This window comes from Polyodon spathula, chromosome 9 (assembly GCF_017654505.1).
Source record: "Polyodon spathula isolate WHYD16114869_AA chromosome 9, ASM1765450v1, whole genome shotgun sequence".
In the NCBI taxonomy this organism is placed as follows: domain Eukaryota; kingdom Metazoa; phylum Chordata; class Actinopteri; order Acipenseriformes; family Polyodontidae; genus Polyodon; species Polyodon spathula.
This window is the reverse complement of record NC_054542.1, coordinates 18,236,896-18,257,586: the sequence shown is the minus strand read 5'-3', so window position 1 is coordinate 18,257,586 and position 20,691 is coordinate 18,236,896. Positions and strand designations below refer to the sequence as shown.

The following is a 20,691-nucleotide window of genomic DNA, read 5'->3' as shown; positions in this document are numbered from 1 at the left end:
CAACACGTGACACAATACTACTATATGGGCAAATGTGAAGAAAAAAAACATTGTAGTTTATCATTATCATGTTTTAACAAGCTTGTCTAATGCTGTAGGATCCATAGTAAATGTAAAATTATGCAGCTGCTGCCTCATTTGCACTTTTATGGTTTAAAGGCTATGCCATTTATTTGGCTGAGTCAGTTGCTGGTGAAGGAGAATTATATTTTTGTAACCAATAACTCTATTTGAATTATGTGAGGTTAGGTTACCAAATTATTTAAACATAATAGCAAGCTTTTAGTAGTATTCAAGTTTTCTTTGTTTTTTTCCCACTTTATTTGTCAGCACATCTGACATCTAATATCAGATCTGTGTGCCTTGCTAAACATTTCCACAACTGATGACCAGCAAGAGATTGGAATTAAAACATTTTTTTAGCACAACCACCATGCCAGCTTTTGAGTATTGATTTGCTAATGGGTTTAGTCTGTTTGCTGTCATAGTCAGCCACTGCTTTCAAGATTAATCCATTTTTAAAACATACCCGTACTTCAAATTGTGCAGAAGCAGCAGCATAGGCTCATGCACATTAGATTCACTAGCAACAGTTCCAGTTCAATTCAGTTTAGGGAGTAAAGCTGTAAGTGTTGGTGAACCATTTTCTCCTCTAAGAAATGACAATTAAAATATTTAATCACAATTTCACAAGAGGTTCTCTGCATACAGGTATATAGTGTGGCATACAGATGGATAGATGTAGGGACAGACAACTCCATATATTCCCAGAATCTGACACTCCCCAAACACCTATATAATGTTATTACCAAGTGTCATGACAACTGGGGAAGCAGTTTTCCAGATATGTGAAAAAATTTAAGTGTGGTATACAGAGGCACACCTGCACATAAGCCCAGAATCTGATATTCTCAATAAAGTATGCTGCATAATGTTAATACCAAGGTTAAAAAAAAAAAAACTGATTAGGGAAATGTCCACATGCATGGAAAAATGTGATGTGTGACATATACAGTATTTAAAATCCCTTTTAATGCACCGTTATAAAGCCAATTGCCTGTTGTGTACACTCCTAAATTAATCCATTTGCAGTGAACCTGGTGTGGCATTTACATACCTGCTGAGATCCCAGTAAAAGACCAGTAAATATCAGCTACAATTCACAACTGAAATTTGCTGTCATTATTTTTTTTTTTTCAAGACTATATTTTGAAATTAAATTGAAAATTAAAGATGCCACCCACAGTGTAAACATTTACATTTGTTTGAATATTTTCAATGTTCTCACCTTGTGTGGGATGCAGAATGAATGGGAGTGGGTACTGTACTAACTCTAAACTGTTTGACGAGATTGGTCGATCTTCCTCTCCCATTACCTCGCTATGCCAGAGGGACCACGCCTGGCGTAGACAGACGGCCATATTGCAAAGAAGAGAATCTCTCGCTCCTTCTTTGCTAGTGGTGAAACGCACGGAGTTCAACATCACCATCAACACCACTCACACAGGGGGAAACAGACACAGAACGACAAGAGAAGAAACATTTATTTATTTTTTCTTTGAAAAAAGACTTTCTTAATTAGGAAAATACTTTCACTGGGTCTTTAAAAAATCTGCTGCCCAGGTAAGTTATCTGACCAACCAATGTGTATTTTTGTGTATTAGAAGATAAAAAGATAAACAAAACAAAACCAAAAAAAATGTATGTAAATGTATATTTTGCTCCCGACAGTTTAGTGTTAAGTAGGCCTGGCTGGCTATTGCACTAAAATGTTAATAACAGGCCTTAGAAAAGTATTCTCATAACTTGTTTTTTTTAGGCACCAAAAGGAAAAAAAAAAAGACGTGCTTTGAAGTGTGTGTGTGTGTGTATATATATATATATATATATATATATATATATATATATATATACATTATATATTCGTATAACGTTCGTTAAATTTAGGTGTAGTTGCCTGTGACTGAAATCCCCATCCCGTTTACTTGGAGAAGCTTTAGAACAACGTATTATTTCTAAAAACATTACAGACAAAAAATTTTTGATTCAAAATTTAGAACTGTGTTCTGTTCTATTAAGTTGCAATGCCAGGTTCAATTTTCGGAACAATAATTCAGAGAAGTATTTTGAAAATGTAAAAAAAATGCTTACTTTTGTATATCGAATATTGAAAAGTTTGTTTACATAATGTACATTTTGGTATTCAATTTTATATTTACAATCTATAAAATCGTAGGAGACATGTTAGTAACCTTATTGTTGTGGTATCGCTATAACACGAGACATACCGCTGCTACTGTTCTTCTGTGTAAGTAATGTTACATGTTTATGAATGGCCAATGTGTCATATAAGAATACAGAAGTAGACATGCTCCGAATGTTATAAAATAAACACGTGCCTGGCCTCTCTGTACAACTGCTGTTGGTGACTATAGATAAAATATACAATGAAAGTGTTCCTGTTTCATCGGGTTGTCAAACAGAGCAACAGCTACCCCCCATGTAGCTATGTGTCCAGTCATATAACTACTAGAATTACAAGGAATGTCATTAACGCTTTGTGCGTAGTTATTATGATAAGCTATAGAGTCAAAATTACCGGTATGTAGATTGATCTTGCGTAACAAAATAGACCACGACAAATGTACCCATATCCAGAGACGTGCTAACCTCTTTGTGGGCCCTGTGCGGTGGACAAATGCCTCTGCCTTTCAGCCACGGTATGATCAGGTAAACCAAGTCTTAAACGGGATGGTATCCTGGACAGTCTTGCAGTTTTTTGATGTGCTTTTCTGGTTTGTAATCAGTAGCAAATGAGTCTAAAAATCACACAGCACAGCATGAACTACCAGTGTCCTGCTGATTTTTATTTATGTCCTTGACTCCTTTTCTCTGTTTATTTTTATTCTTCATTTGCTTTTGAAATTTGTGAGCTATCATCAACTTTCGTCTTGTCTTTAGACTTGTTTCCCAGTCTTCCTCAGTTAGTAGGTAGTTTTGGAGGGTTCCATACAAAATTGCTTGATGTAGTCATGCTTGCTTAGTACAAAAAAAAGTAAATGGACTGTGTAGGAACCCTATTTAATATGTTACTTTATTTAAACATTTATTTTTAATTCCAAATAGACATAATTTACTGATTCATTAACTATTTAGAAAATATGCATCCTGTACAGCTGTGGCCAAAATTAATTCCTATTCTAGAAGATATTTCTAATTCTATCTAGACATAATCTTCTGATTCATTATCTATCTATATATTTTGTTTCTTGTAGGACATTAGTTTTATTTGATGTCAATTACGTTCACGCTCAATTGAGATCCTTAAAATACTATATCTATCTATCTATCTATCTATCTATCTATCTATATATATATATTTTTTTTAACATCCTGTAATCAAAGAAACTACAGTTATATTGCAAGTGTCGAGTGGAAGTCACAATAGTAGTGCAGTATTTCATGTTAAGTGTGACATTTCAAAAATCTTTTTTTTTTTTTTTTAGTTAAGTATATGAAACAGTGCAAAGCGGTATGTAATTCAATATGTTAATGTAACACTATTCAGCAGGTTTCATTTGACTTTATGAACCAAAAATGTGTTAATTTTATAGGGTGATGCTAAACTTTTGGCCATAGTTCTACTTGTTTTAACGTTGTCAGCAAGCTGAAGCCATTCCAATGAACAACTTCCTGGGCAATCTCCCAGTTGATTAATGGCCCTGGACAAAACAAAAATTGCGCTGGTGTTTAAAAACAAACTGGGAACAATATGTAGTGCGCGTAAGCAATAATAAGTGTTGTTTTGAAGAATATTTATAAATATCTGTTGTGCATTTGTAAATCTGCCCCCGCTTCTTAATTGCTCATATGTGGCTTTCTAGGTTTCTGTCGAGTAGAAAAAGTACTTTTTGCATTTTTGTCTTTACATTTGATATACTTATTTGATACAGAGCACATGCTTTGAGGTTGTCTTTACAGTTAATACACAGCTGTATTCTATGATTTTTCTCAGTCATTTTGCATTACTGTTATGCAGTAAATATTAAACGTTTCGCTGCCGCTTTGTTTTAGCCACTAGTCATATTAATGATACAACCATATGATAGTAATCGGTAACAACAATTGTGACTATTGCCACATCTGTGGAAAATTCTGAGTGAGTTTCTTCTGGAAAAGTTAGAATGTTATAGAGCTGCAACAAAGGGTACATTTTGACCTTTGAAGGTTCGGAACACATTACTGATGGTATTCATTTACTGGTGACGTTACTATAGCAACTTGTTTATATTTCAGTGAAAATAAATTGTGTTCTTTTTCAGGTAGTCCATATAACTGGTATAAAACATTCACATTGAGTTTAAAAATGTTGTATAGAATAGTAATTGTTTTTATAATCTAAATACACGTAATTGATGCGGCTTGCGATACAGTAAGCTTGCATGGCCACCACTTAAAAGAACTGCAGTGGACTTAGGCAGAACAAAGCTTTATTTAAGTCAGCCTTCCAGCATGTTATCAGTCAGTCACATTTTACTACTAGGACTGCTAATAATATGAGCTTACGCTTGTCAGGTGACCCGGAGATTGGTTACGCCTCCATGATACATCAACAGTCGCTACACAGTTTACATTCAACATTTTTTTTTTTTTTTTTAAGTCGTCTGGGCATTTAACAAAAAAAATCCCAAACAGAAGAGGAGTTTTGAGACATTTCTTTCAATACAGCTTGCACTATAGAAAAAATATTAAAGTTAAAATGAAAGTTTTGCCTCTGGATAACACGAGCTGGAGGGGGGAGAAACGGACAGTGCTCAGTTTTCAAAATTAAAATTGTTCCTGTTGGTGTATATTTTGTATTTCAGACATACTCTGCTGTACCACTTCTCATACACTGTCTTGTACACCAGGTATTCAGTATGTATTTTACGGAAGCACTATATATATGGCTGTGGCACCATATAGAATTGCTGCGTATAATGATTTGGTAGTGGATTTTAATACAACAACTTTTGTTTAAGTAATGTGCATTATACAAATCAAAAGATTGAATTTTGCATGTTAGTGATATTTAATGTGTTATTTATAGCAGCGGTTCCCACACTTGATTGTCACATACCCCCTTCCAGACCTATCAACTGTCTGTATACCCCTAGCGTACAGGTTTATACTTTTAATGTTATTTTTTATATATGCTTTCATAATACACAACAATATAATACATACACAGTGCCGGCCCTAGGATTTACCAGGCCCTGATGCTGAATTGTAAAGTACTAGAGAGGAATGACACAGGCCCAGTTTTTGGGATGTAACTGCATAACTCTCTCACGTTTTAATTGGTTCTTGTCTGTCACAGGAGTATGACGTCAATACTAAGAGATCTGCTTTCCAGAACCTATCAATTAAACTATAATGTGGTATTTTGTTGTACTAATATAACAGACTATGGGTGACTGTTACTTTATATAAATTATTATGTTATGCACAAATGTAAGATTGGCTTTCTATGGTGATCTGTTTCTTTCAAATAGCATCTCTAATCATTTGCATGATTTATTTTAATGGAAAATATATATCTTGCCCGCTATTACAGTTTTGTTTTTCATATAAGGTACCAAATTCTGGGCCGAGTTGGTATTCAAATTCTGGGTTGCTTTGCTTTTCCGAATTCAGACCAGTTTTTGGGATATTCTGCTCATGCATGCTCAGTTTACCATAAAGTACACCAGAACTGGATCATGAGTTTATTTAAGAGTAACCCTTCGTACATGAATCAAAGTTAATATATTTGTTTTACTCTCCCCAGAAAACACAATTTTTTAATGAAGAACCAGAAATAAAATGTAAATGTTAGAAAAAAAAAGATTGCTTTATTACAATGAAGAAACTCCGTTGCACTGAAATAGATACAGATAAAATTCATTAAAGCAGTCTTTTGCCTTTATTAAAGGCTAATATTAAAACACATTTTTGAGACGGAACATGGTATTCCAAAAAAAGGACGTCTCATTTGCTTATCTAATGTCCATCAATATATAGTCATGCGTAGGGGTGTATCAGACCTCAAATGAATAGAATGGCAAAGTTCAATATATTTTATTCACCTATCACACACAAAAACAAAAATACAATAAAAGGCCTATATCAGCTTTTACACTTATTGGTTTTAAGAGACCAGTGCCCTTCAACAACTTAACATAAATACTGTTGTATTGGTAAAGTATTCATTATCTATTCCTGATAGTTTAAACTGTAGGCTATAGATAATGTTTTAACAGTTGGACTACGAAAATATAATGGCTAAATTACAATTCAGGCACTTAAAATCTGGTCTTAATTACATCATGGATATCTGGCTGGGATGAAACGAGCTGAAACATGTTTCTAGCTATACATTCCTTGAACAAAACTGATCGCTTTGTACTCCCTGTAAAGAAGATGTAGTCACTTCACTACACACCGCTTGTTTCATAAAATACATACATTCATTCATCCCAGAAAACTGGGCTTAAAATATGAAAAGCAAAGCGGCCCAGAGCCCTGAGAACAGGAGCAGTCTAAACTGTGATTACATTACCGATAAACGAATGAATCCTGCAAAAAAACTAATAGCAAGCAGGATATATATTTTCCATTAAAATAAATCACTTAAAGGATTATAGATATCTGCTATTTGAAAGACAAAGTAGATCACCACAGAAAGCCAATTCTTGCATAACATGATAATTTATATAAAGTAATAGTCACCCATAGTTTGTTATATTAGTACAGCAAAATACCAGGTTATATTTTAATTGCAAGGTTCTGGAAAGCAGGTCTCTCTCCAATCACAATGTTAAAAATGCATCCAAGCTTTCCCACGTGTGCTGACATCGTATTCCTATGACAGACAAGGGACAATCAAAACGCCACTCTGTATGTGGTTCAATTCCAAAAACCGGGCCTGTGTCATACCTCGTACTAGATCCCCTCCACCAAAAAAAGAAAAATGTGAAGCGCAGCTCCAGCACAACCTACAGAAACCTTTTGAAAATAAATACATCGGCAGAAAAATTTTAATCAGTCCAAAAATGTTTTTTATTTTCCAACAAAACACGTGCTGTGTTATTTGAAACCTAAAACGTTAAGATGACTGTGAACAAGACCAGAATCAATCAAGTAATAGTATGTCCAAACATGCTAATAAATCAGTTTTGTAACAAGATGAATGAATTTGATTAATAACTCAGTTGTTATTATTGAAACATAATAGCTTCAAGTGAGTCACAAAAACGATTTCTAAATGAATGTTATCAAGTACAAAAGTTAGTATTAAAATGTTTCTATACAAAAAGTAAACGTCTGCATCAAAACCTAGTCCACAGTACAAATGGATTCATTACAACTAATAACTTCTGTGAATACACAACAAATGAATATCCCAAAAGCATGTCATTTAAAATACTGAATCTTTACTATCTGTTGGTTACATCTGTCAGCAGAACAAATCACATGACCTTAACAATGCTAAGTTAATGCCAGAGTGCTCGTTTTGCGCCCCGCAGCCAGATACACAATCTGTGAGCTTTGATTTGCAGATTTGTGTTTTCATTGGCAAATGGACTCAAGGCTGGAAACTAGACCAGTGTTGCATACCCCGTACAACAGTTTGGGAACTGTGGAACTGCTGATTTATAGTATTCACACGTTGTCAAACATTTTCTGTTAAGAAATATAAATAAATAAAAATAACATGCAGTGCGTGAATTCTGGCTGACGAACTTTCGAAATTTTAGAACTACCTTTGAATTCCTAGCTAGCAGACTAACCTTTTAACTTTCAAACACAGCCCTCAATTACAATGCATTTTATAAATCATATATGAAAAGATTGTCATGAGTGCCAGTGTTGGGTTTGACCAAAGGAATTCTGTTATGGAAATGCTTCTTCAGGTAATCCAGATCCAACGAATATGCCTCCTTTAGCTCAAAACACTCAAAAAAAATTGATGGAATATTTTTGCTTCTTATAAAGAATGGTTATATGTGGTACTAATAGGTAATCTTATTGTTTCAGTAAAACAATAAGATTATAAGCAACATTGGGATTGTCATTGAAAAGTTGATGAAATAACTTGGCAGTTTAGTATTTGCTTTATTTGTAGCCTTGTCTTTTGCTTGACCCAGCTGATTCTTCATCTGTGATGCCTGCAGAAACCACATCTTCAGTGTTCTGTTGTGCTGGTCTCTGTGAGATTACTGCATCATATTTCAGCTGTAGTTTGGATCATTTGTTTGACGTACTTGTGATTTTAAGGCACAGGATCCAACAAACTCGTCTTTTGGTGTCCTATATGTATTTTTAGGAACCTCTTCCATATTACCATTATAAATCTATTTGTTTTGTGTCTCAGTCAATGAATGCTCTTCTTGTATACCAGTATGTGTGTGCATGTAATTGAAAGTTATGTTATTACAAGTTAAATAAGAGTTGTATTAAGTTGTAACAGGACATCCAGGCAGCTAAATGATTGGTTTGTTTAAACATGGAATTCATGTCTGGATAAAAATGTAAAAGTGCTACTATATATGCTGATGCGCTGGGGAGACAAAATGAGCTGATCCCTGGAGCCAGCATTACACTTGAGCAATCGATACCAGACAGAAGGATATCTACATCATCAGATGGAAAGCAACGCAAATGAATGGAGATGCAGATGGATCACATTAGTTTACTGCAAGCTACGTCTTAGTTGGTGCATATCTTGGCGAGAGCCGAGTTCAAATCAGCATGAAGTTCAACATCTACTTTCATGTAATGGAAATCAATCGTAGCACACAATGTTGTGTAAATAGAATGTCCCAGGACTATTTTAAATCCAGTGGGTCAATTGCAGCGTACCAGTGATTTTGGTTCTTCAGTTGTGGACGAGAATATCCTGCAAATCTGTACTAACTTAATCCTGATTGCAGCGTACCAAACAGATGATCCCGGTAATTAGTTTAACTGGAACATGTTAGACTGATAATGGGGACTAACCTAGAGCTGTAGGGCTACTGATTTTCCATTCTGGGAAATGGCAAATTCCATTTTTCAAAGGGACCAGTTCCGTTTTTCAAAATGACCAATTCCATTTTTACCAATTTATTAAAAATTAACAAGGGAATTGGACATAAATATCATTTTTACAGTTAGTTTTTTTAAACAACCTTTCTTGCTCTAAGTCTTAAAGCAGTCCACTTGTAACAATGTACTGTATCAGTCAACAAATAAAGCTGTTTTGAAAAAACAGGTTATTGCTGACAATATAATATAACCCTATTCCACTAAATGAATGATTGCAAACATCAGTGTAGCTTTTTACTGGCATGACAAGTGAAAAAGAAACACCCAGTAGTGTTACACCAATAGACAGGACTCCAGTAATACAGTATTACTGTGCTGTAGTTAAGTTTACAACTTTAATTAACTTGACTTAACTTTTAAAGTAACTGGCATTACAATATCCAGAAAAAGGGAAATATAGCATGGAACTTGCAGTTTAATACTAATTGTAGTTCTCCATTGTTTAGTTCTGTGATTCTCAATACAAGTAGCTTGAAATGTCTGACTTTTTATGAGCAAACCATTTGAAAAGTCTTAAAGCAAATTGTTAGTTAAATTGTTAGTTCAATTTTGGAACAAAATCCACAAGACAGGGGTCCATTAAAATGAAGTTGTTCGGTTGCTTTATCACTGAGACTTTCACACTTGTTAGTGACTGTTGGTTATTCTACTGAATGAATGATCTCCCTGTGCCTACACTAGAAGGGACCAACCAAATGTATTTCTAATCAATTGGAAAAAGCAGTAGCACAGGTTTTCTCAGGCTTTTCCAAAAGGCAGCCAAATCCAAAGGATCTGACAGTGTGTCATTTCTAGCAGTGTTGATGTAGATCCACCATTCGTCATGAAGTGCTGCATTGGTGGGGGTCAGACCATTTAGCACAGTATAATCGCCAGGTCATTGGACACAGCAGGGACTTGAGAACACGGCATGCCTTGAGTACCGGGAGTGCAGGGGGTGTGAATTTCAGAATGCATTTTCTCAAACACATGTCTCCAGTATTTCCTGCTTGACTGAGAGGACTCCTTTAAAAGATCCTGAGAACTGTCACCAAAGGTGATTCTCACAGTTCACATTTAGAGAAATCTGACATCTTGTTGTACAGTAGTGCAGCAGTAGGTTGTTTGGTTTCCTTCAAATCAGTGATGAGATTGCAGATTCTGTTTGCACTTTCTACAACGATAGCAAGTATCAGTTTAATTTTCTGGAAGTGAAAGTTGTCACTTAAGATGTTAAGCACATTTTCCACTGACATGCTTTTGCTGTCTTCTCCTTCAAGAAACTTGATAAAATGACACCCATTTAGATTGGTCGATTGCTGCCCGGAACCCTGTGTTTTACCTGGCCTGCACATGTTCACGAGGTACTGTGGGTGATTCTGCCCCATGATCTGCAAGGAATCTCACAAACCACCTCTTCCTGAAGGGTTTCTTCAAGTTTCTTGAAAAAAATTGACAGTTGAGAAGGAAGTACTCGCCAGCAACACCTGCAATAATAATAATACCAAATTTAAAAAGTTAGTTTGAAACTGGAAATACAGTTTCAATATATTTGAACTCTAAGGCAGTTATATTTCTAAGGTTAAGTATATGTAATTATTACAAATGCACAATTTTATCATAGTGTAAAAACACAATTACCAGTTCTGTTTAAAACATTAGTATAAAACGGCTTACACAGTTTGATCTACACATTTACACGCAGTAGTAAAATGCAGATCTTTAACTTCATGCATTTCCATTTCTTGTGTGTTAGTCACTTCTCATTGTTCTCAAAATATCTTTGTTTATTCATCATCATTTTAATAATAATAATAAAAAAACATGGTGGTAGTTTAATAGTGTTATTTATGGCTTTATGGTTGGGGAGCAGAATAGTCAAAAAGCAAGGGCATTACTACAAAAATCTACAATTTTCATAAAATTACAAATTGAATACAAAATTAATTCAGCATACTTAAAACAATGTTCAGGACACTTCTATTTCTCCCATCTGTAATTTCATCAGCAACAATGCAGACTGATTTGTGCTGGACTTGTTGTAAAACTGCTTCCATGTGTTTCTCATAGACCCTGGGAAGATAGAGTTGCCTTAGAGTATCTTGCTTCGGGAGTGCCCAGCCTTGCCGGCAATGTTTCTGAAGAAAAGGTTTGAGTTTTTCAGCCTTGTAAAATGGAATACACCGTTTAACAATTTTTTTTTGGTTCCTGGGTAGTAAGTGCTATTTCCTAATTGCTTATGCCTCAAAAGTATAGAAAATGGCTATTATTTCCCACAAACTTTGCTTTTGTGACCAGGTGTGACGGGGAACTCCCCGTCTATATGAACATGCTTGGAACTGGCAGGGAGGGGGTTAAGGGGGCATACAAGCCAGGGGAGAGGCCCTGGCTGGAAGGAGAGTAGAGTGAATGTGAGTAGTGTGTTTTTCTGTTTGGTGTGTGTTCTTTTGTTTGAGAGTTTGTTTTTATGTAGGAGAGTTTTTTTTTTGCTTAAAATTAAAGGAAGACCCAGAACTGACTGTTTATTTTTGTAAGTTCATTTTGATTTTATTTATTTTTGAACCTCTTTTTGTTGGCCCTTGTGCCTGTTTATTTGATTATTTTATTTAATAAAATAACTTTACTTTTGCCTTTATTCTGTCTCTGAGCCTCAATCCACTCGCCAGCCTGTCACACCAGGACAGTGATATTTTGAAATTTACCTATTTTCCAGAACATTCCAGATAGAGTCAGTGCTGAGTAAACTTGGAGTAACTTCTATTACTTTCCAGTAATATAAATAGTAGTATAAATACAGGGGCCTTAAGCCCACCAGTTCAGTTTAGTTCTAGCTGCCTGAGTGGATACATATCTGCATTTTTCTGAGATGGCATCAGTAGGCTGCAATGGTGGCATTCCTGATGGGTCTCCAAGGCGGTTTTACCAAGTTTCCCTGCTATCTTTGCCTTTGGGACAGCAGGGACACCAGGGCGCACTACCACAGGCGGGACTGGCCACAGGGGACCGAGTTCTCTGTGGGGAGGAACAACGTCAAGTGGGAGCCACTGGTGGACCCCCGGAAGGTGCTGATGCCACCACTGCACATCAAATTGGGCCTTATGAAACAATTTTTCAGAGCTCTAGATAAGGAGTTGGCAGCCTTCAAGTATCTTCAAGACTTCTTCCCTAAGCTGTCTGAGGCAAAGGTCAAAGCCGGTGTCTTTGTCGGACCACAGATAAAGAAGATCCTGGAGTGCAATGAATTCCCCAGAAGCTCACTAGTAAGGAGAAAGCGGCTTGGAACAGCATGGGAGACTACATTTGGGGGCTGATTCGTGAAAGTGATTTACAGTATAGTCGTAAATCTTGAAAAACTACTCGCTTCTAAATCTTTTGTAGTCATTTTTGTATTACTTTAGTATAAATACACGTTAATTTGGATTCATATGTTGTTTTTTTCTGACTTTATGTGAACGAAAAGACCGTTTTCTCATTGGAAATAGGTACATTTCAAAATATCACTGTCCTGGTCACAAAAGCAAAGTTTGTGGGGAATAAAAGCCATTTTCTATACTTTTGAGGCATAAGCAATTAGGAAATAACACTTACTACCCAGGAACAAAAATTGTGTTACATAGAGATATCAATGAAGGCACAGTCCTGAACAAAATCTTGTATACACCCCTGGCACCGCTGCAGTGAAGAATCCTGTGTGTGGCATTGCAGCGTAATCTGCTTTGCTATTTTAGCAGTTTTTTTTATTTTTTTTATTGTTTTCTTGTCGTTATGTTTATGCCTAGAAATGTGGTCTTAATTTTTTAATTGTATTAACTTGTTGATGGTCAATAGAATGACTGCAAAATTTACAAAATAATATTTCTCCATCCTCATATAAATCTGCAAACACTTTTGCTCCTTTAGCAGGCATCGCTCTTTTACGACGCAGAAATTGATGGTCAAAAATTTTATTTATAATATATATATATATATATATATATATATATATCGACAATATTTGGGACACCATAGCTGTATAAACCCTTTACTAATCTGATATGTGGAACTCTGTCAGGTAACTATATAAAGGAGTCCATGTACAGAAAGAGGCAATTTTATTACCTCAAACATATTTTAGTAAAACATTTTGTGCACATTTCAGACTGGCAGATCATACTTGTATTTAAGCTCCTGACACTGCTGCATAGGCACAGAAAAGTTTAATTGTGTGGTAATGACCATTAGTTGTTTATAGTTAAAGCATATTAACTGAAATTGTACTGTGTTAAAGTGGAAATGGTATCAAAGGTACAGTGACTTGCGAAAGTATTGACCCCTCCCTTGGCATTTTTCCTATTTTGTTGCCTTACAACCTGGAATTAAAATGGATTTTTATTTGGATTTCATGTAATGGACATACACAAAATAGTCCAAATTGGTGAAGTGAAATGAAAAAAATAACTTGTTTCAAAAGATTCTAAAAAATAAATAACGGAAAGTGGTGCGTGCATATGTATTCACCCCCTTTGCTATTAAGCCTCTAAATAAGATCTGGTGCAACCAATTACCTTCAGAAGTCACATAATTAGTTAAATAAAGTCCACCTGTGTGCAATCTAAGTGTCACATGATCTGTCACATGATCTCAGTATATATACACCTGTTCTGAAAGGCCCCAGAGTCTGCAACACCACTAAGCCAGGGGCACCACCAAGCAAGTGGCACCATGAAGAACAAGGAGCTTTCCAAACAGGTCAGGGACAAAGTTGTGGAGAAGTACAGATCAGGGTTGGGTTATAAAAAAATATCCAAAACTTTGAACATCCCACGGAGCACCATTAAAGCGATTATTAAAAAATGGAAAGAATATGGCACCACAACAAACCTGGCAAGAGAGGGCCGCCCACCAAACTATTGGACCTTCCAGGTTTTTGTTATTTTGACCAGTTGTCATTTTCTGCAAATAAATGCTCTAAATGACAATATTTTTATTTGGAATTTGGGAGAAATGTTGTCAGTAGTTTATAGAATAAAACAAAAATGTTCATTTTACCCAAACACATACCTATAAATAGTAAAACCAGAGAAACTGATAATTTTGCAATGGTCTCTTAATTTTTTCCAGAGCTCTATATATATATATATATATATATATATATATATATATATATATATATATATATATATATATATATATATAGCAAGACTTTATTGTCTCGGATCTGACTGCCTGAACATGAAGTCCTTTCGAAGTGGACTAAACATGCTTAATCCATATGAAGTGGACTAAGTTTGTTACGCTGGAATTGACCAAGAGTAACAATAGGCTTACACACATGATGCAGTAAGAAATTTACGTGAATCTCGCCAGAACCATTCAGACACCTTGCAGACTTGTCAGATCAAATCAGTGGCATCCTCTCTGCTCTCTAATGACAGTTATAGCATGTGTTTCCAATTTAAAATACTCCAACATATTTTAGCAGTCAATAAGTGTGTGTATGCTTTGTAATTGTAAAGAAGAAAACTTTCTTCTGTATTTCCTACTTTTAACTTTGTGTTTCTTGTGCTTCTCCAGTGGGCATCAGAACACTATATCTTAAGCCTTGATGATGATTATTATGTACTGCAGATTCATACCTGGCTCCAGTATTTTGATATACATGTTACAGTAGTTGTTGTTTCAAATATAGGTTTACAAGGACCCCATTCCTTTACCTTTGCTGTGTCCTGTGTTGTTCTTAAACTGTTGTTCTATTTGTGTTTTTTGCAGATTAAAGGCTACAGAGGAGTTTCTGCAAGAGGGAAGGACACCTTTTTTTCTTCTTCTTCTTTTAGTAAACCGTGGAGACCATTGGAAAATGCCGAAACCGGTAAGACCATTTTTAAATAAATGTATTTGTTTATTCTTACCCTACCTTTAACTCTGAGCAAAGTTGGTTACAATAAAATTGACCTTTAAGTGGTAATTAAGAAATGGAGGTAAACTGCCTTCATATTTTTTGTTTCTTACTAAGCAGCAGTCCTATGTAGTGTTACTGCTGTTCAGAATTAAACCACTCATTTCATCTGTGTCTGTGATTCTTTATATTGCCTTTTTCACAATCTTTACCAGTGCAACACTGGCAGCTGATTCACTGCCAGTGACCAGGGCTGGGTTGCATCAGCTATGCGTAAGTTCTTACTTAGCTTAGTTATAGCGTAGGTCTTTACTAAGGTTTGTTTTTTACATTTACCAAATTTACACAGGTTGCACCAGGTAAGATAATTATAATGGAAGCCTTAGTTGTTACTTAGTTGTTAATTTTATGCATCTCTTCGGGTAGTTATAACCTGTTCGTAGATGGCATGGTAGCTGTTACTACACGCACTTCTGTTTGCAGGTGATTGTGTTTGACGTTTTCAGTGTCAGCATGTTTTGTTGAAGAGGATTGTGTTTGAAGGTTTCAGCGTCAGCGTGATTTGTTGAAGATGATTGTGTTTGAAGGTTTCAGCGTCAGCGTGATTTGTTGAAGATGATTGTGTTTGAAGGTTTCAGCGTCAGCGTGATTTGTTGAAGATGATTGTGTTTGAAGGTTTCAGCGTCAGCGTGATTTGTTGAAGATGATTGTGTTTGAAGGTTTCAGCGTCAGCGTGATTTGTTGAAGATGATTGTGTTTGAAGGTTTCAGCGTCAGCGTGATTTGTTGAAGATGATTGTGTTTGAAGGTTTTAACGTCAGCGTGATTTGTTGAAGATGATTGTGTTTGAAGGTTTCAGCGTCAGCGTGATTTGTTGAAGATGATTGTGTTTGAAGGTTTCAGCGTCAGCGTGATTTGTGAGACCGCATACATCCTCTGACAATTACAATGATATTGCCCTTCATACCCGTTTTAGATTTAGACGTGAGCATATTTTGAAGATTACTGATGAACTCGAAAGTAACATAAAACATTTATCTTCCAGAAATGGAGCACTTCCTCCATCACTCCAGGTTTGCCATGCTATAGGTATTTTGCTACCAGGTCTTTTCAAAACCTGGTAGGCGACTCGATACAGGTGCATAAGTCAGTCTTCTGAGCAGTCCGTTTTGTTTCATTGTGCCTGTGTAAACTGTTGCAGAAGTGTCAGGGTTCTCCCCAGGCCTTTTCAGCCGGGCGTGACGCCCGGCAAAGTGTCTGTCACTGCTCAGCTGAAAAACCCGATCCGCCCATCTTGCAGATGCTACTGTGCCTTTAACAATAAGGATTGATTGCACTTCTAGCAGACTAGATCAGTTGCACGTTGCTGGGTGGGAAAAAAAAATGGGGAGGATTTATGTGTTAAGCACTTCGAGGCTAAAAAGTTTACAAATGACTGCTAAAAAATAACCAATTATTTTCAAAGCAAAAATAGTGACACTGAATGCAGGGGGTCAAAATAAACTGGCGATCGGCACAATCCGCTATATTTGTGCCGACTTTATTAAAAAAAATATTACGATTATTTTCGGGTATTATCATGAAGTCCATTTTTTTTGTCGTAGTATTGTACTGCAAGGTGATATATAATATATAATAGCTATACATATGCACCAAAAAAAAAAAAAGCATGTATTCCTTTTGAAAATGTAGAACATAAAGCACAACCAGATACAGTCAGCGAAAGACAGCACATATTCAAATTCTTTGTCGTATTATATATTTAAGGTAAGGCAAGTTTATTTTTCTGTTAAAAATGCTCCCGGCTATAATGTTCTGCTACCCGGCTGTACAGAATTCAAGGGAAGAACTCTGAGTGTGTACACTTCCCCACTGACGCCAAAAGATTGGACAAAACTCGTCAACAGTTTTTTTCAGATTGCTGGTTTTCCTGATGCTGTTGGCTGCATAGATGAGACGCATATAAAAATAAAAACGCTTTCCATGCATGAAGCAGAATACATAAATAGAAAAGGTTTCCACTCTGAACACATTGTTTTGTGATGCTGATTTGTTAATCACGAATTGTGTTATAAAGTGGCCTGGTCATGACAGCTTTATTCTGAAGCATTCAAATCTGTGGGATAACCTGAAGTATGTCGATTTACTGTAAAGGGAACACGTGATCGACTTGGAGTCTCCACTCTTAGTAACAAACTAGCTATCTGTGTGGTGCAACCGAATATAGGACATCACTTAGTTATCAACTAACTAGTAGCTACTAAGCACTTAGTGAAGGCTTTACGTGTTAACTTACGGATAAACTTGTGCATAATTGGTGCAACCCAGCCCAGATGCCTAGTGGTTATTGGTCATATTTATACATCTGAAAGTTCTCTGACTGTCCACTTTGTTGGATTTTTATTTATATGGTAAAAAAAATGTTGCACACCTAATTGAGTTACCAGTTTTGAAGTGAAATACAAATATTAAGCCAAGCCTATAACTTGGAATTATAAAGGTATAGTTATTTGGTTAGGGTAAATAGCCATGCTGGTTCTGTTTTTGTCAGCTCAAGGTACAGTATGTAAAAAATAAAAATAAATATTGTAATAACTGTGCTGTACCTGCACCCCCACCCCTTCATATTTCTGGAAGATTTGGAGGCTGTGCCTTTGGAGGCTTGTCTTCAGTATTCATTGGCTGAATGTAATCAAGCTTTGCATGGACATTTGTTACAGGAATTTATTCCACATGCATTGATACATCTTAATCAGTGGTGTAGTCCTAAATCTGAAAGTACCAGAATGCCAGTAAAATCTAGATTTTCTAAAACAAAAATAGTTTTACTTGTACATTTTGAGGAACACATTTAATAGGTAGTGCATGCAACAGTTATAGGCTACTCCACTTGATTAACTTCCCCCAGCTAAGTCAGAGACACAGAAGGGAAAACATGGGCAGACATTCTTCCCAGCCCACCCCAGTCCTCCCCCACAAAATCATAGCTCAACATACACTTTTTTCTTGGAAATTTACAGTGGTATCCCCAATTAAGCCAGTTGCGAGGGCAGCTGTTCATTCCAGTCCCCGGGTCTCTGCACTGACCGATATACAAAGCAGCTTTTAAAGTAACTGGTAATTAAACAAAGCCGTGTTTGTGTCTACAGTCATAGTCGTCTTTGTTAGCAATTTGTAAAACATTTTTTTGCCGCCTTAATGTAGTAGTTTGTAATTGAAGAAGTTAGTGATATTTTCTTCATTGCATCAAGAGCACTACTGGCTGAATCAGACAATTGTACTGGTGATGTGTGTGACGCGGTGGGGAGTGGAGACTCTGATTTCAGACTGTGCTTTCAAAAGTGGAACGTGGGGAATGAGACACTATGGTGTGTGTTTTTTAGTTTCCTACATTTTCTGCAGGTTTCATTTTGTGCCTGCTGTTAGTTAGGCACAGCACAGAGTTGAATGCAGAGTGTCAGGTTAATCCTCTAAGTGAAGCTGTTATACACCTAATAAAATTGAACAAAAATATTTAGTTGTTATAGAGTATAGGCGTCTGTTAAATTTGAAGCTGCAGTGAACTGGTGCAGCTGTAACAGATTCATGTTGATTACTTAACCAATTTGGTCTATTAACACATCTGACTAAAGTGTAGCACAGGTGAATTAAATACAGATCAATACTGAAATGTGCCTTTTATAGTGAAAAACAAGAAAACTCATCTATAGCTCAACTAAGGTGTGTCCTTAAACCTGGTACTCTTCCAAAAACATTTATATATTATACTTATCAGTTTAACATTCTTGACATTAAATCTTTGTAGCTAAAATTCTTGCAGTTTTGCAGTTCGTTTGATATTAAAGATAATTTGTCTTTTAAAAATGGCAAGTACTTCCAATATCTTTCTTGCCGTTTTAAAGACATCAAAGCATGCTGTGACCCATTTGCAAAGCATCGTGGAGTGCGCCACACTAAAGGTTGCACCTTTAACAAAGAAGCAAATCAAGGATCACCAGGAGCTGAACTTTGTGTATGGACAGAAGTAGTATTACTCTTGTATGAAGTTGCTAGCCCATCGTCCTACTGACCAAGACCAAACATCATCTTCAACACAAAGTGACCCCAAGGAGTCTAGTTCCGGAGAATCCAGCCCGCACGCTGTTCAAGACAAACAACCTGAAAGCAATGGACTTTTCAAACCTGAAAAGGAGCATGAGATTTCACAAATAAACAAGGTCTTTGAGGCAATACAGGAATCTCCCCTGAAGAGAAGGAAATTGTCACAAAAGGTATATGCAGCCCTGAAGGAAAAGAAGGTCAGAGAAGCAATGAAGAGAAAGCTGAGAGGTTTTCCCACAAACCCTCTGGGCATCCATGAGTACAAAATTATTGTGATTCCAAACTCTGTTGTAGATTTCAGCAAAGATTATTTTTTTCGGTACAGTACAGCAGCTGGGTACCATATTTGCCTTAAGCATAAGTTATAATAGAATCAACAAGGCAAGACAATGTTTGGATTAATAGCTTCTGTTATGATCCAGACGATTCACCACTATCACACCCTCCTCCCCACAATGAAATCTGTGCTACACCACTGTTATTAACCATCATCAAAAAAATCTCCATCCATCCCCAAAACAAAATCCTGGCTATGCCACTGCGTGTACGAGTGGTTTCAAATCCGGTAATCTGTTCTCTGTCAACAAAAGAAAGACTAATCAATCACAGCCGAAGAGGATATCCTACCATTTGACCAAGTGAAATGATATACTGTATGACAGTCACTGGTAGCTCAGGCTGATCAGAAGAACTGGTAGGCTGAAATTAACTTCCTGCACCCGAATGGACCTGCACGATGATTCTGTTCCCACATTGTCCAGATCAATTTATTGTAGGGGATGGGAATGAGAGGAGAGGATTACAGGGATATTAAAGTTAGTCATGGTAGGGAGAAGTAGAGGAAAAGAACTAGAATTGGCTATGGGAGAGGGTGGTATCGAGAGGCAGTTGAAAACCAACATGTATATGAAGAGCGAGAGCATTATTTAAGAAAAAGAAAAGGAAAATGTATGCAAACTTGGTCTAGAGTTAGAGCCTTCACATTGGGCTGTCTTATTTATTTGAAACAGGTCCTCATTGGCCTGTCCTTGTTCAGACTCCCGCCTCTTTGAGGATTTGGCCCTTCGGTGAGCTGGCGCTGAGTTGGCTTCAGTCCATATATAATGCCCTGGAGGTCGAGATGCTGTGTGCATCAGACAATGGCTTTGCAAATTAGTCTAATTGAGTCACCGAACCATACTGTGATTCAACTCAAAATACACACTGCCTAATATCGTTAACTTTACAGCATCAAAACTAGCAACAACTCAATTTACAATTAAAGCAAAAACTATGCTTGCTTACGAGAGCGATCTGAGACTTCTGCTTCCCTGCTTGTTGTATGTTTAATATGGTCTTAAATTTATGTATTTATCTATTTATTGTTTTCTCTAAAATGATTGGCTGCACTATAGAATTCACGTGGAAGTTACTGTTTCTCAGTTGGTTCTCCTGGGATTAAGATTTACTAAAATGATCTGTCTTTCTTTGTCTTTGTTTCTTGATATGTACCCATCCTCCCATCCTGCTTGTAAATGTAAGGTTAAGTGGCTTTTCATTCATTTGAATCCATAATATTTTGGCTCGCTGTTCCTTTGGAAGTAGTTGTTTTAACCAGTCAGAGTTCTTAATTGAGCAAGCAAGCTCCAG

At 36.4% G+C, this 20,691-nt stretch overlaps 1 protein-coding gene across 1 annotated transcript in view; it reads left to right on the top strand.

Annotated features, from left to right (window-relative positions):
- The first annotated feature begins 1,393 nt into the window (after nucleotides 1-1,393).
- The window catches only part of LOC121320460 (radixin), a 106,653-nt gene continuing 87,355 nt past the window's right edge, over nucleotides 1,394-20,691 (top strand). Inside the window, exons 1-2 of the mRNA XM_041258795.1 lie at nucleotides 1,394-1,623; nucleotides 14,836-14,935. Coding sequence (XP_041114729.1) covers nucleotides 14,924-14,935 — 12 coding nt within the window. The 5' untranslated portion in view covers nucleotides 1,394-1,623; nucleotides 14,836-14,923. The remainder of the gene's footprint in view (nucleotides 1,624-14,835; nucleotides 14,936-20,691) is intronic.